General features: G+C 40.9%; 2 protein-coding genes across 2 annotated transcripts; both read left to right on the top strand.

Moving 5' to 3' along the window:
- Positions 1–890: 890 nt before the first annotated feature.
- On the top strand, positions 891–3,386 carry LOC115358853 (single-strand selective monofunctional uracil DNA glycosylase). The gene is made up of 2 exons (XM_030050938.1): positions 891–1,335; positions 1,787–3,386. The coding sequence occupies exons 1-2, from the start codon at positions 1,018–1,020 to the stop codon at positions 2,315–2,317; spliced, it is 849 nt and encodes a 282-aa protein (XP_029906798.1). The 5' UTR covers positions 891–1,017; the 3' UTR covers positions 2,318–3,386.
- Positions 3,387–5,206: 1,820 nt separating this feature from the next.
- Positions 5,207–10,801, top strand: LOC115359274 (calcium-binding and coiled-coil domain-containing protein 1-like). The gene is made up of 13 exons (XM_030051646.1): positions 5,207–5,265; positions 6,180–6,324; positions 6,413–6,515; positions 6,854–7,062; positions 7,199–7,411; positions 7,568–7,716; positions 7,805–7,874; positions 8,183–8,437; positions 8,592–8,717; positions 9,111–9,206; positions 9,419–9,482; positions 9,592–9,665; positions 10,718–10,801. The coding sequence occupies exons 2-13, from the start codon at positions 6,193–6,195 to the stop codon at positions 10,799–10,801; spliced, it is 1,575 nt and encodes a 524-aa protein (XP_029907506.1). The 5' UTR covers positions 5,207–5,265; positions 6,180–6,192.
- The last annotated feature ends 3,956 nt before the right edge of the window (positions 10,802–14,757 follow it).

Below are 14,757 nucleotides of genomic sequence, written 5' to 3'. Positions count from 1 at the left end.
AATCCCAGCTTAGGCCATTGACTGCTGAGACAGAAAAAAAGGAGTGCAGTACAGTCTTTTGGACATTGGGGGCAGTGCTGAGCTCGGGCTTAACACAGTAGAATATATGACAGTGTAATAAATACTATAAAATTATAATTGCATTTGATTTAAAATATTTATAAGTAACTGGACTATTATTGTTATTGTCACATGACACAATATTTAGAATTAAGATATAATTATAGACCGACATGAAATTGATGGTTGTAAAAGTAAACAATTAAAAGCAAACAATGTCAGATGATTTCCACTTGTATTGAGGATATGTGCTGCTGACTAGTGGCAAAACCAGCGGAGAAATTGCGGAAAATGTATTTTTCCCTAGATAATTGCAGATTTCGTTCATTTAAGGTTTTGTGTATCTTAACTGCCATCTGGGCCAGTTTTAGCGCTCTGTGTCGCCCCCTGGAGGTTGTCTCAGGTATTCTTGCAGTGTGTATTTCAGGACCAAATTAAATTTCTGCACTGCCAGGCAAAAACAAGATGAAAACTGTTTTATAAAAGGACAGCCACACCATCGACACTGCTGTAAACTTTATATATCAGTGTCACAAACTCCTGGAATAATCAGAGTCAGAGATACTTTACTGAGCCCGAGGGTAAATTGGGTCAGTTGCATTTGCTCAAATTCTCAAGGGAAAAATATATTATTTGCATAAGTGAAATGATAAGAAATAGAAAATGAAGACATGACGCCCAGAGGCTGTTTCTGCCCCTCACCGCAGCTCACTGGCATGTCCACGGCATGAGCCGCTCTCACCGGGCCATACACATTAATTTCCTGCAGGGGGCAGCAGTTTTGAAAGCACCAGACAACGAATTCATGTCAATGCGGAGAAGAAGATGATAATGGTGTCCAACAGGGGACAGTAACAAAACTTACCTCTTATAATGAAAATAGTCTTGGTAAGTATACGGTTTTAGGCTGCGTTTTTTGTCTCAGAGACCTGTCACATAACGCTTTAACAGCCAGACATGTCGAGCGATAACACGACCGATAATGAGACGGGGGGTTTCGCTAAAGGAGACCAGGAGAAGAGGGAGGTGGGACTGCCTTTGTGCAAACCAGTTTCGGAAAACAGCACAGCATCTGACAAGTTTCTCCAGGTGGAGCTGGAGCTGAACGTCCACCTCGGTCGCCTGGTGTTTGGAGAGCCTGTCCACTACATTTACAACCCCCTGGAGTACGCCTGGGACACACACCACTGCTACGTGAAGAAGTACTGTCACGGTGGACAGAGTGTCCTCTTTTTGGGGATGAACCCTGGACCTTTCGGCATGGCTCAGACAGGGGTGAGTAGACCATTAAGGCAGCTAAATCACCTGAATCAATTGTGGGATTAAGGCGAAGACCTATATTATCAGGCGCATTCATAATTGGGTAGTAGTGCATGGGCTGACGTTACTTCTTCATTGTTTGCAAACACTGGTGAAGTCATAGGAAGACGGAAGTAGAGCGACTTTGGTCTTGTTTCAGCCAAACCAGCCTAACCCAAGTGGACAGCATGAGACAAGTTTCACATTTCATCATAAAAAGCAGAAGAGCCAGCTGGCTTAAATGTAAAAGCAATGCACATTTGAAATGAAGCACCACTGGGAATCATGCGTTTTATGACTGTGGCTCATCTTTATCACTTCTGTCATTTGACTTCTTTGGATTGATATGATGTTGCTTTACAAGTGTAATAAATGATGATTGTGTTCAAAAGCAAGCCTCAGTGCACATTTCCCCCTCTCTCCTCAGGTCCCCTTCGGTGAGGTCAGCTCAGTCCGTGATTGGCTCAAGATAACAGGAGAGGTCGGTCACCCCGCTGACGAGCATCCAAAGCGGCGTATCACGGGCCTCGCCTGTACCCAGAGTGAAGTGAGTGGCGCACGTTTCTGGGGCTTCTTCAGAAAGCTGTGTGGCGAGCCGGCTGTGTTCTTCCGCCACTGCTTTGTGCACAACCTGTGCCCGCTCATTTTCATGGCTGCCAGTGGCAAGAACCTGACCCCGCCTGAGCTGCCCGCAGGGGAACGTGAGGCCCTGCTGGCCCTCTGTGACACCGCACTGTGTCAGGCAGTGGAGGCGCTGGGTGTCACCATGGTGATCGGAGTGGGGAAGGTAGCAGAGCAGCGGGCGCGGCGAGCTCTCTCCGCAGCAGGTATTAAGGTCAGAGTCGAGGGCATCATGCACCCGTCCCCAAGGAACCCTCTGGCTAATAAGGGCTGGGAAGGAGTAGCCAAAGCCAAGTTGGCAGAACTGGGTGTCCTGTCACTGCTAAGCAACACGTGATTTAATTGGCCTGCTCTGACACTTGCTTCATCAACAGCAGTGTTTGTAGCGCACGAGCTCTGGCGGTCGATCAGGATATGAGGTGTTGCCTTAATGGGTGACTCACTGAACTGCTGTCCTTAGCAAGTTCACATTTCACCTCTGAACTCCATGAGGTGACAACTCTGTCTGTCTAAGCAAACAGTCCCCTGCTCTGAAAAGGCTGGTGCCAACATGACGAGTACAGCCCTATACACAAATTCCCTCCAGCTCTGCCTTTACAAATTGCCGTTTTCTTGATCTGGCATTATTGCATTTCCAGGATTGTCGTTTCTTATGTTGTCTGTCTGTATCTACCTCTGCATTTTGAGATGGGTTTCCTGCAAGGTACAGTGGGACGGTGTAGCTTTGTGCATGGAGTACAGCACTTTCACTGTACTGTACACACTAATGGTACTGTAAGAGGTGTCATATACATGTGACAACTCAGGATGCTCATGAATCATCCGTCTTCTTTGTAAGTTAATCACATCATTCAAACTTATTAAATCATCAGTCATTGCGGTGCATTTAATCTCAAGTAGAGATGGTATTCTTGAGAGGAAGTCCTGTAGTCATTGTCCAAAGGCCCATGAGTATCTCTAATGTGTAATTTACCTAAAAAGAAAAAGGTAGTTAAGACTTTGCAGCGTATATCAATGTGATCTGGCTGCGGTTCCCAAATAAAGAATTCAGTTCAGCACACTCCTACTAAAATGCAAATAATCAAATTCAGTTTGTAGTGCTCTTTTAAATTGTCAGCTCAGCTCAGGAAAAAACAATTAACAAACACACATGCACTTTGCAGACATCTGGAGATTAGTGTTCAGAGATAAATACGCTAGTATGATGAAGAAACTTCTCAAAATATGACTCCAAGTCACTCTTGTGGACTGCTGTGCTGTTATTGAGTATCATTTTTGTAATTTGTTTGTATTGCTATCAGTTATTTTGATGATGTGTTTTATTCATTTACTTTTTGATACACTACTGTTTTACCTACTACTCTTTTGGTTACATTGGAATTACACTGCACAAGTGTAAAGGTTAAAAAAAGATGAAATAATAAATGTTTTATCATTTTTCTCTAAGTTTCCTCCTCTTTGTGTTTCAGATATGAGGTCATATGTTGCTGACACTGTAGAAGCATGGTATTACAATCAGCAATATGGTTTTGTGTCGCTGTCCTTTGAGTATTGATGTCATGGAAATGCCTCTGATCCTCACAGGCATTATATAAACAGGCATTTAATTGTATTGTTTAAAGCTATGCACTTACACTCACCACTAGTAAAGCTAACCTAAACTGGATCTATGTTATTTGGGGCGTGAAGTGGGCATCTCCATTAACAAATTTTGTGAAATCAGGGCACAAAGGAGTGAGGTCTGCACACTGTTAAGCTCCCAATAAATACTTTTCTTGTTTTTTTTAGGCAACATTTTGATCTGTAAGATCTTCCTCAGGTCTGTTTGTTACATGAGGCCCACAACACCTCCATACCCTTCAGCAGCTTCACATTTATGCATTAGAGCTTCTCACCTATAATCTAGCTATTACAATAGTCCAGGGTTACAATACATCTCAATATAGGTTCCCCATATTTTTAGCAATATGAATAAAATGGTATGGTTTGAAACTTTACTTGTGATTTTGTGAGCTCCTTTACATTAATGTGTGATTGTGTGAGTGGTCTGCCAGCACCTTGAATGTGGGAGCACCAGTTTTCCATCACTGCACTTAATGACCCATGAGCTCGAAGATAAATCACATTCTCATTGAAATTTTACACCCATAAACAGAGCCATTTAAATGAAGAAAAGTCTGTCTATGTAGGTTCCCTTACAATAAATGGGTATTTGTCAGTCTTTTAAAAAATATATGCCCACTATCTGGTCTGATAAGACAGTTTTTATGTCTAGATATATAAAAAAAATAAATATTCAAATTCATTATATATCAACTTTGGATATCAACACAAAACTTTGATCACCATCTTATTACATGTTCTAAACACTGCAGTTTTCATTATCTGTACAGTCATTACAGTTTGTTAACTGGGTGTTTACAGACAGAAAATTGTCACACGCTGTTATGTCTGTCACATAAATATTCACAGCGAACTGTGTCAATCTGTTTTCATAATCATTTAACAAGAGTTTGTGCTGAGACTGCATTGCGATCACGTGTTCAGAAGTGGCGCCGTGTTTATTTCGCAATCACACTTGTCATGTTTCTAGGGAAAACTAAACCTATAGAATATTTCTGGGTTGCATCCAAACTGGTGAAACATGGCATTGGTTGATGAGTTTTGTATAGAATCCTGTTGATAATCTGCCAAATAATAATCTGTCTCTGCTGTTACATTCTCAGATCTATTTGAAAAATCTCCATAACTCATAAATTAATCAGACACTCCAATAAGCATCATACTGGGAGTGTGGATTGTTTAACTGGGGCCTTCTTATAAGGCCCTGGAGGAGCATATTCTGCTGTTTTTAACTTCACTGGTTAAAGCAGTGGCCTCAGTGAACTTGTTGTGGGAAATGTCTAGCCTTAAGTATAGGGCTTAAAACCTCCTTCCACCCCCACTGGCCCCCTCCCCCTTCCATTAGCACTACTGAGAAATGCAATGAGCAAGAAGTCACAACAGCAGATTCTGTGTATCCTGTATCCCCTTTTCTGAAACGGGAGTTGAAGTCCACTCCTGACAGGACTGATTCACCTCGTGATCCACTCTGCTCTCAACAAACTGCATCTCCCATGAGCGAGGCAGCATCACTAATGTTACATGCTGCCCACATGCTGCAGCTGATGTTGTGAAAGTCTTGCTCCTGACAGGATTGCTTTTCACTTTCTACAAATACAAATTTAAAGGCAGCACTAGCCTACATGAGGTAGCAGAAAGAAGACATCTAGGTATTGCTATCAGGTAAGTTTTAAAACATCAACACCACTATATTGAGGAAGTATGCAATTAAGTATATCTTATCTTCAATAGCAACTTCATTTTTGCTGCTTCTGCATTGTTCTCTAGTATAATAATAAGTGTATGTGTTATTATTGAGCATGACTCAGAATTATGAAGATAGAGGCTGTATTTTGTTGGCTGATCAAACACATTAACAATATAACATAGCCATATGAGCTCCAATTTGTGGCCCTTATTTGTGGTGTTTATTAAAAACAAGATATATTTTGGTATGCTGTTATGATGCCAGAGATGTGATTCTGAGGAAATTAATATAAATACATGACAAAACAAAATCTTAAGTAGGATGCTAAGCAATTAATCAGCCACTCAGGTAAGAGAGGATGGCCCTATTACCATAATCTGTTTAATAAAGTTGAATACTATTTCTGTACTGGTAAGTGAGCCTTAATTGAGGTAGTCGGCTTAGTTATCCCTAACTGATGCAATGTTGTTTCTGAAATTTCAGAATAACAGTTTATCACACTTTTTCTTCTTTTTTCTAACTTCATTTTCTTCATAATTTCAGCTTGTTTGAATAGAGTTTCACATAATATTGACTCTGGATATGATGAGATCATATGATGGGTGCATTTACACTGGTTAATAAATGGATATTTTCATATTCTCTGTGTTGAATTATGCATAATATCTAACCTGTTACACTTTCTTCTTCTATATCCTTGTGCAGACTGTGTGGCATAACCTCGATACACAGGCAGTGTTGTTTATAAACATATTGTGGGGCCATAGGCATCTGGTGTTGTGACCATGCTGCATTCCTGACCTAACTCTGCTATCATCTTTCATCAGCTGCTCTCTTCTGGACTGAAGCTGGAACACATTTCAGTGATCTATGTCTTCTTCCTAAACAGCAGGACATTAACCATGGAAAAACAGTCCAAAGTGGTGTTTCGAAATGTGGGGCAACTCTACTTTCCCCAAACAAGAGTTGAGTGCCACTACAGCCTGACCTCAGACCATCACTGGAGCAGCAGTGACTGGATAGGGCTTTTTGAGGTACAATAGTGCACTGTAACAGTATTCACTCATAAGAAAAAGAAATGTAATCCTGAAAAATTAATTTGTGTTTCCTGTCATGCCACAGGTGGGCTGGTCATCAGTGAAAGATTATTATACATATACATGGGCTCTCGCTCCTGAGGGCTATACTAAAGGAACTGATGTCAATTGCTGTGCACTTTTCCACTGTAAGAATTCAGCCATTCGTTTTCTTCTTTTAAATGGTAACCAAACCCCAAAGCTAAGTCTCTGTGAAGCCTGACCTCTAATGGTGAAAAGTAGGGTGCCTGGTCTTTGGTGGCAGGTGATGTCACCACCTGTTGTGCACGATGGATGGTGCCATCAACCTGCCACCAAAGACCAGGCGCCCTACTTTTCACCATTAGAGGTCAGGCTTCACCCAGATTTGGCTTTTGGGTTTGGTTACTCTTTAAAATTGGTGTATTCACAGCCACAGTGAGATGAATGGATGAATTTTAAATGTGGTATTTAATTTAAAAAAAAAAATGTCTACTTCCTGATACAGCTTCTTACCTGCCTCGCCCCAGTGCTACGGAGTACCAGTTTGTCTATGTGGATGAGAGGGGAGAGGTGTGCGCTTCTAGTCGCTCCTTCACTTTCTGTGCTCCCAAGCCACTGGAGGAGCTGGAGACTATGAAGGCGGAGCAGGGTGAGGAGGAGGAGGACGGTGCCGAGGAGTTGCTTCTTGTCATCCCCAAAGCCCAACTCCTGCAGGTGAGAGCAGAAAACCCTGGTAATGAATGCCCTAGTTTGAGGTCTTTAGGTAAACAACCACCGTAAACTTCTCAGGCCCTTTAATGTGCTGCTATCTGAGCCTTTGGTCTTTTTCCTCTTCCGGTGTTATGAACAGAGTCGGCTGGAGGAATGCCTCAAAGAACAAGCAGATTTAAAACAGGCTCTGGAAGCGGCAACAAAAGACAAAGACACTGACAGAGAGAAGAGCGAAGAAGACAGGAAGGAGTGGGAGTGTGAGAGAGAAGCAATGAGGGAAGAGATCTCAGAGCTCAGAGAGAATCTGAGAATTAAGTGTGAGATGCTGAAGAGGATGGAGGGAAAGCACCAGGTACATCAAGTCACCCTTGTTTGGTACCCTTGGCTATTTCACCAGACTAGAATGAGTAGTACAAATTTCATGAATCAGTAGGAGGAGGTGTCAGTTTAATTTTAAATCAAGCATTAGACTCTTTAATCACTTTCCCTCTCTCCCCAACATTGAAAGGATGTGAAGTACAACCAGGAAAGCCTGTCCTCTGAGCTTAATAACCTTTTGGCTGAAAAAGCTGAAAGTCAGCAACAAATAAAAGACCTCCAAGATGAAATCAAGGTTCTAATTGACAGAAGAATAGAGGAAGATACTGAACTGCAAAGGTTGGTGTTTCAGGCGAACACCTGGGCATTTGTCTTGATGTTTTGATCTCTTTGGGGCCATATGTTTTACCTTGTTTCTACCCCACAGGATGAAGGAGAGAATGAAGAAAATGTCCAGTCAAATGAAGCATGAAGAGGGAAAAATAAAGTCTCTGCAGGTTAATGATTGATACTAATGGATTTCCTTTCTTGTGCAGCACAAATAGCCAGAGAAGGAGACAGAGGACAGGCAGGTCTGTAACATAGGGTAGCCTTCCCTGCTGTAACCAGGCCAGATTTACACCATGAAAGAAAGAAGAAGATGAAGAAGATGAGAAAGAAATGTTCATTTCCCCATTCCCCACTGGCATTTCTTTAGACGTCTGTAATGACACCCAAGGAAAACCTGACAATATTCCTCTCCCTCATTTCTGTAAACTCACTGTTTCTATTAGTGCAGTTACTCCCTCCTGTCCCTTTTCGGCAGGGAGAAAATGGGTCTGCTCTGTCGGAGATACGAGGACTGCAGGAGCGTCTGGTGGCTAGTGAGCATATAGCTGAGAGTCTGCGCCGGGAGCTGAGAGAACTGGGGGCCCAGCAGGGCCACACCCACACTGAGCTGCACCAAGCCCGGCTGCAAGTAGCCCAGCTCACCCTGCAGCTCTCAGAGGAGAACCTGATCCTCAGGGAGGAGCGGGCCAACTGGGCTCTGGAGAGAGAAGCTTACAAACAAGCAGCAGAAGTGAGGGACACTGACGCAGCTTTTGTCCTTCCAGTTCAAACTATTGGGTGTACAATACACAGTTTGATACTAGACATGCAGAATTTATACCAGTACAACCTAAAGGTCATTACACTTGCTGACATCTATTAACATCTATCTTTTCATGCTGCAGGCTGATAAAAAGAAATTGCAGGAACTGAGTTGTGATGTGCAGAGGAAAGAGGAGTGGCTTCAGGAGGAGAGGATGGAGAGGGAGAAGCTCGAAGTAGAGCTTGGGAGTGAGAGAGACTGCAGTCGAGTACGTAAATCAAAGTATATCGCAATCGCTATTATTGAGTAAACACATTCAGCTCTAAATATAACCGCTCGTGCACTGCTAATCTTCAGCTGCTCAGATTTCAGAAACTGGAGAAACCCCACAGCCTCATAGGATCCTTGCCAGAAATCAACACGTCTGCCTTTAGTGCTTTTATTACCAGGCATACTGACACAAATAGAAAAGCTTCCATGAACACTGCAAAAAACATTTCCTTTAAGTGTTATATGATCAAACTGCAGTAAAGAGGACTGGCCAGTCATCTCAGGTCAGATGTGTGGTCTGGTCTTTAAGAGTTGCCCGGGAGGTCAGGTGGTCTGCTTATACTTGGTCTGTTATTATTTGACTGTACAAACTCTTTGCTGCCCCCTGTAGGTGCTGCTAAATGATGCTAAGCGGGAGGTGCAGGAGTTGAAAAGCAGCGTGAGAAAACTCCAAAAGGAGAGTGAGCAGCAGCAACAGGAGAAACAGGCAAGGCATTCACACTAGATCATCTCCCCAGATCATTTTCCTTGTACTGGCACAGATCTTCACAGCATGGCTCTTTTAGATGGAAATTCTCACATTACCTGCCTTTATCACTGCACCAATTGCCTTGTTTTTTTTTTTTTTTTTTTTTTTTTTTTTTTTTTCCCTTTCCCATGACACACACATACATGCATTTGAAAACTGGACACTCACAGGACCTGCTGGACTGCATCCGTCAGCTGGAGCAGAAACTGGAGACTGCTTCAGAAGCTAAGTCAGGTGATGAAATTTTCACTTCCATCTGTGTGAAGTGACGTCTCATGGTAGACAGCACTGCTAGAGCAATTTAATGAGTGTCAGACTAAAACATCCCTGTTTATTATCACAGCTCACAGCTCATCATCTGAGGACGACAAGGCCTCTTCCGAGACAGACTCCATCCAAAGCGAAGGAGACACACAGGTGTGCCACCCCCATAGTTACTAAACCTCAACAAAGACTAACACTGTCTGCATGCACACAGTTAATATTCTGAAGTAGGGCTACGTCATGATAGGCAGATATTTGTCTTGTGTGATGTCTCTTAATCCACCCCGTCCTGCAAGTTTTTCTCCTGGTTCTATTTGTACTCACAAGATCTACTTAAGTGCTTCATTCTGATTGGTTGAGCAGTAGAAACAGATCTACTTAAACATGGCTGGCATGAAAGTGCAGATGTGAAAGAGTAAAGATGGAACAAAACCTCACACATTCCTTATTATTTATCTGGTGATGTATTGGATGATGATGATGATGATAAAGACCTTTTTCACAGCAGCCATTTTGACATAAAACAGCAGGGTAAATACATTAATTAACTAAGGTGTTAACTGAGTTTCTGCCACATTTATTGGAGCAGAGCCTTTCCAGTGAGCCACCATGAACAAAAGACCGTGACTCTGTTAGACCAAAAATGGAAACAAACCTTATTTAGTGTCACTAGTAACATCTATATTTACCCTGCTATTTCAAGTCAAAATGGCTGCTGTGAAAAAGTATCCATTGGGTAATGATTTGATGTACAGTACATGGCAAATTCATTGCACATTTATATTCACAGTTATATGTAACAGTGCTGTCTCATTTATAATGTTGGGATGAACTTCATGTAACCTATCACCAGACTAATGTATTGGATTGGTTGTTTTGACCATTGTTTGTGCTTTAGGTTCAAGATATGACCAGCCAGCACTAGCATACCATTAGGGTTATAGACTAGCCAACTTTGCTAGCTTGAAACAATAACTTTATAGCACATTAATAAAGACCCGCAAGGATTTTGACAATGACTTCAAATGAAATAGGGTGTGAGCTCTCTTCTTAGTTTAGAAGGAAAGCACAAGTAAAAATGTTTACAGTCAATCAGACATGGGATAATTATGTTAAATGACTGTGTATGTGTTTGCAGAGCTTGATTAATCTTCAAGTGTCATATCATTCATCATCCATATCAACCTATATGTCTGTTCATTCAGGATGAGAAGAAGCTGTGTTTGGGGCCAAAACCTGCTGAAGTCAAGGTGCTGCTTCTGACACACCTCAACCCCGCCCTGAGGTGACAAATCTGTAATCCCAACAAGCATAGAGCACACTCTGTTTCCCTCTCCAACACTCACCAGACTTTCTTTCGCTTTTATAAGAATAGCCAAAACACTGTAGAGTCATACAGAATAAACACAAAACTCCATAAGTAATAAAAGCCATAAATTTTATTATAACCAAAAGGCTAGATTGGTGGAGTAGAGTTGGAGTAGAGATTCATTGTATTGTAAGTGTTCTCCTCTTTTCCAATACACCCTCTCTGTCAAACCTATGATCAAATGATCAGTCATTCTCTTTCCCTCCACAGTGAGCTTGCTGACTCCCCCATGTGGTGATACAAAGAAAGATGGATGGAGGGCGAGTTGCTTATTTATGACTGCCATGCAAATAGGCATACGAGTCGTCAGGAAGCCTAGTAGTACTTTGCTGTTTGTCTGCAGGTTCTGCTGGTTATTTGTTGATGTTTTTGTATATCGTGATGGTGAAAAAGGCATTCATAGAGCTTGTGTCTCATGAATGCCCGTATTCAAAAACAAAACAGCACAACTTGTTCAGTATGTCTTAAGTGTTCTGATGACTTGAATAGTCCTTTTTGCTTTTGTGGGAAAAACCTGCCGGTGTGTTGGGAAAATTTTGTAACTCATAATCCAACAATTTTATGATTAATAGATCTCAGGATTGAAAGTAAATGATATGACTTTCTACTGTCATGTGTAACATAAAAGATACAAATGCAAGTCTGTAAACTTTGCAGATCTGCTGACACTCCAACAAATTATCTGCTCACACTCATAATCCTCAGTTTATTCTCGACACTATGTGAGTTTTAGCTTTTGTAGCTTTTTATCTGAATACAATAGATCACTGTCTGGGTGTATTGACACTAATCTGGGAAAAGTCATCATATGATGCTGTCATTACATCTTGTTTTGGTGGCGTGTCAGCCATAGTCCTTGCATGTGTGTGTGAATACTGAGACAGTGTCAAATGTGTGGGAGTGTGTGTTACAGGTGAGTGTGAAATGTTTTGGGTTAGCTTTGTTGAGTGAGTGTGCCAGGCTGAGAGGACAGAGACGTTTATTAACTGTACTTGAACATTTATTTATCTAAACCACTGTTGTGGAGAGGAGGCTCTTAAATGATTATTTTAATAAATATGTTTTGATGCCGGTCTGTCTTTTGATGAGAATACAGAACATGTATGAGCATGCACACACACACACACACACACACACACACACACAAAACACTAGTGCAATACACTCCTGATCAAAATTTTAAGACCAGTTGAGAATTTGCAAGAATTTACATTTTGCACTGTTGGATCTTAAGAAGGTTCTAAGTAGAGCTTCAAAATCCAAAAAGAACAAATGGGAGTGAGACAAAAAAAAAAAAAAAAAAAAAAATTGAGTAAGCAATTTATTGCAAACAACCATTAAACTGAAATAGGCTGTTCATCAGCTGATCAAAAGTTTAAGATCACAGCCTTTAAAAGCCCAAATCTTCCCAAAAATGTGGATTCAGTGTCATTTTCTGTCAGGTATCCACACTGTCATGACCTCCTGATGGCAAAGGCAAAAAAGAAAAAAAGTCTATGGGAGTCATTAGCTTAGCTCCGTCAAAGTGAAAAAAATGAGCCTTACAACAACTCTGACGCTGTCTTATTTACACACTGTATCAGGTTTATTTGAAATACATGTCTTGGAATTAAGAAAAAAGAAACAAGAGTTGCTTTAGGAGAAGTTAATTTCCTGTATCTTCAGAAGGATACACAGAAGGATAAATTTGTTCAGCGGTTACAGTTCTGCCATCTAACTTCTCCTGAACTCTCGTCTTTCCCAAAATGTTGGAGTAACCTCACAAAAGACTTTCTAAATTATATCAGTTACAGAGTGCCACTAACTACAAATCTTGTCTACACATGCACTATATAATAGATGGGCTTGCATGGACGTCACTGCAGGGTGTCTCTCAGGGGTCTTGAGCCGGAGATTTTCTCCTTATTTAAAGAACAGCACTTGCATGATAAAAATCTACGTATCAAATCTTGCATTTATCAAATCTTTCGTTTGATACATCCATCAAATGTTGCAGTGCTGTGGGATCTTCTGCCATAGACCAAAGGGAGGGTGTTAGGTCTCACACACATAAGGGGCCCCCCACTGTCACAAAAATAGAATATGTTTGCTGTGGACCAATAAGGAATCTTAAAACTAATTATGATTGAATTTTAGAATATTTTGAAAGTAGGCATGTAAAATATGTGATGTGCTCAGCATTACTCCCCTCAACAGTCTTTTGAAGTTCTCTTTAAGATGCATGTTACTTTATTTTTATTTTTGATATGACTGCCAGTTTTGGTCATGATTAAATGACTTAGGAATGTGGAGTTGTTTACTCATTCCATACCTGCATAGCCTTTATTAAGAAGACTCATGCTCATAACTAAACCAGTTTGATAGGTGCTAGGAAAAAGGAGATCTCCTGTGGAAGTACAGATCACAGAAACCGCACTTTAGTGTACACCATGCACTTGAGCACTACTGCTGTCCACGGTTTCATGTACATGGCTTATAAAAAGACTGCAGACACAGAAATCAGACTGTTTTAACCTGACAACTCAAGTGTAAAGATGCACAAAGTGATGACAAAGATAAGGACTTCATACTGAATAATATGGGGACAAAGTGTCTTTATCAAAATACAAGAAACACAACAGCATTAAAACAAACAAGAAACATTTCATTATCTTTTCATTAAAATGTGAGAGCGACAACAAATCAGCCCAATTGTGTGTGTGTGTGTGTGTGTGTGTGTGTGTGTGTGTGTGTGTGTGTGTGTGTGTGTGTGATTTTGGCAGAGAGATGTGCTATTTTGGTGCAAGTCAAGCTGAAAGAGAGCTCTTGAGCTGACTGAATCCCTGAATATGAGGACAAAGATATCTAGACACTTTAAAGCTTCACAAAACGTTGTGGTTATGAAAATGAACATCAAGTAAAAAAGTAGAGAGAAGTAAATATTGCTGCGATAAGACTGCCTTAGTTTCCAAATTAATTTGTGGTCATGAAATGTCCTGCTCTCTGATTATGAGAAGAAAACAGAAAGTGCACATGTTGTATTTCAAACCAATGACCGGACATGGCATATTTAACAAGTCTAATGTTTAGTTTTTCTGCAAAAATGTAATATTGTCTTCCAGGTTGTCACACAATGTAAAACATTTGAGGCCTTTGTGGCCGCTTGTATTGACCTTGCTTTCATGGCTTACTTACTACACCCCAGCTCAAGTTCACACAAGAGAATAACAATAACAAAACAAAAAGAAATAACAAAACAAGATATTATGAAAGCTCATGTCTATCTACTGAGCGCGTATATGATGTAAAAACATCTTTGAAATGGTACCAGACAGATTAACAAAGTGCAAATTACTGACTGTATGTGTGTGTGTGTGTGTGTGTGTGTGTGTGTGTGTGTGTGTGTGTGTGCAACAGAGGGAGGATAAGAGAATATAAAGTCCGCAAAGTGACAACTGCTTTTCCTCAATAGTATGGCTGTTTATTTTCATTTCGGGCTCAGTGTGAATTATTCCTCTCAATGAATTTGAAAATAATGATTTTCATTGATGGATGGCTTAGCCAAAGGCTTACTGTAACTTTTGCCCACACTATGGCTTAAAGGTTCATAGCAACCTGGGTACCCAAAATCACCGGCTGTATGCTCGATGGCTGTGTTTTCTCTCAGGTTTCTGAGCTCTTGGCAAAAAAAAGAAAGAAAAGAAAGAAAAACATTTTTAACTTGTAATTAATCTGAAGCTGCAGATGCATAGCCACCAGACTTACATATTGGCCATGGATGATCACAACCCTTGCACACCAAACCTGAAGAATACCTAACTACCTTGTGTCAAAATATTAAGTTAAATCAACCACCATAGTGATATTTTTTGACACACATCTGCATCTTCTCTTTCT

This window comes from Myripristis murdjan, chromosome 5 (assembly GCF_902150065.1).
Source record: "Myripristis murdjan chromosome 5, fMyrMur1.1, whole genome shotgun sequence".
Taxonomy (NCBI): Eukaryota; Metazoa; Chordata; class Actinopteri; order Holocentriformes; family Holocentridae; genus Myripristis; species Myripristis murdjan.
The sequence above is the reverse complement of the archived record's forward strand: the minus strand, read 5'-3'. Positions and strand labels throughout refer to the sequence as shown.

What these genes read in the sequence shown, in the direction of transcription:
- LOC115358853 (XM_030050938.1), top strand. Translation starts at nt 1,018, where the DNA reads ATGTCGAGCGATAACACGACCGATAATGAGACGGGGGGTTTCGCTAAA. An exon ending in TCGGCATGGCTCAGACAGGG is followed by an intron (nt 1,336 to 1,786) that starts GTGAGTAGACCA and finishes CTCTCTCCTCAG; the next exon opens with GTCCCCTTCGGTGAGGTCAG.
- LOC115359274 (XM_030051646.1), top strand. Translation starts at nt 6,193, where the DNA reads ATGGAAAAACAGTCCAAAGTGGTGTTTCGAAATGTGGGGCAACTCTAC. An exon ending in ACTGGATAGGGCTTTTTGAG is followed by an intron (nt 6,325 to 6,412) that starts GTACAATAGTGC and finishes GTCATGCCACAG; the next exon opens with GTGGGCTGGTCATCAGTGAA. An exon ending in CCAAAGCCCAACTCCTGCAG is followed by an intron (nt 7,063 to 7,198) that starts GTGAGAGCAGAA and finishes TGTTATGAACAG; the next exon opens with AGTCGGCTGGAGGAATGCCT.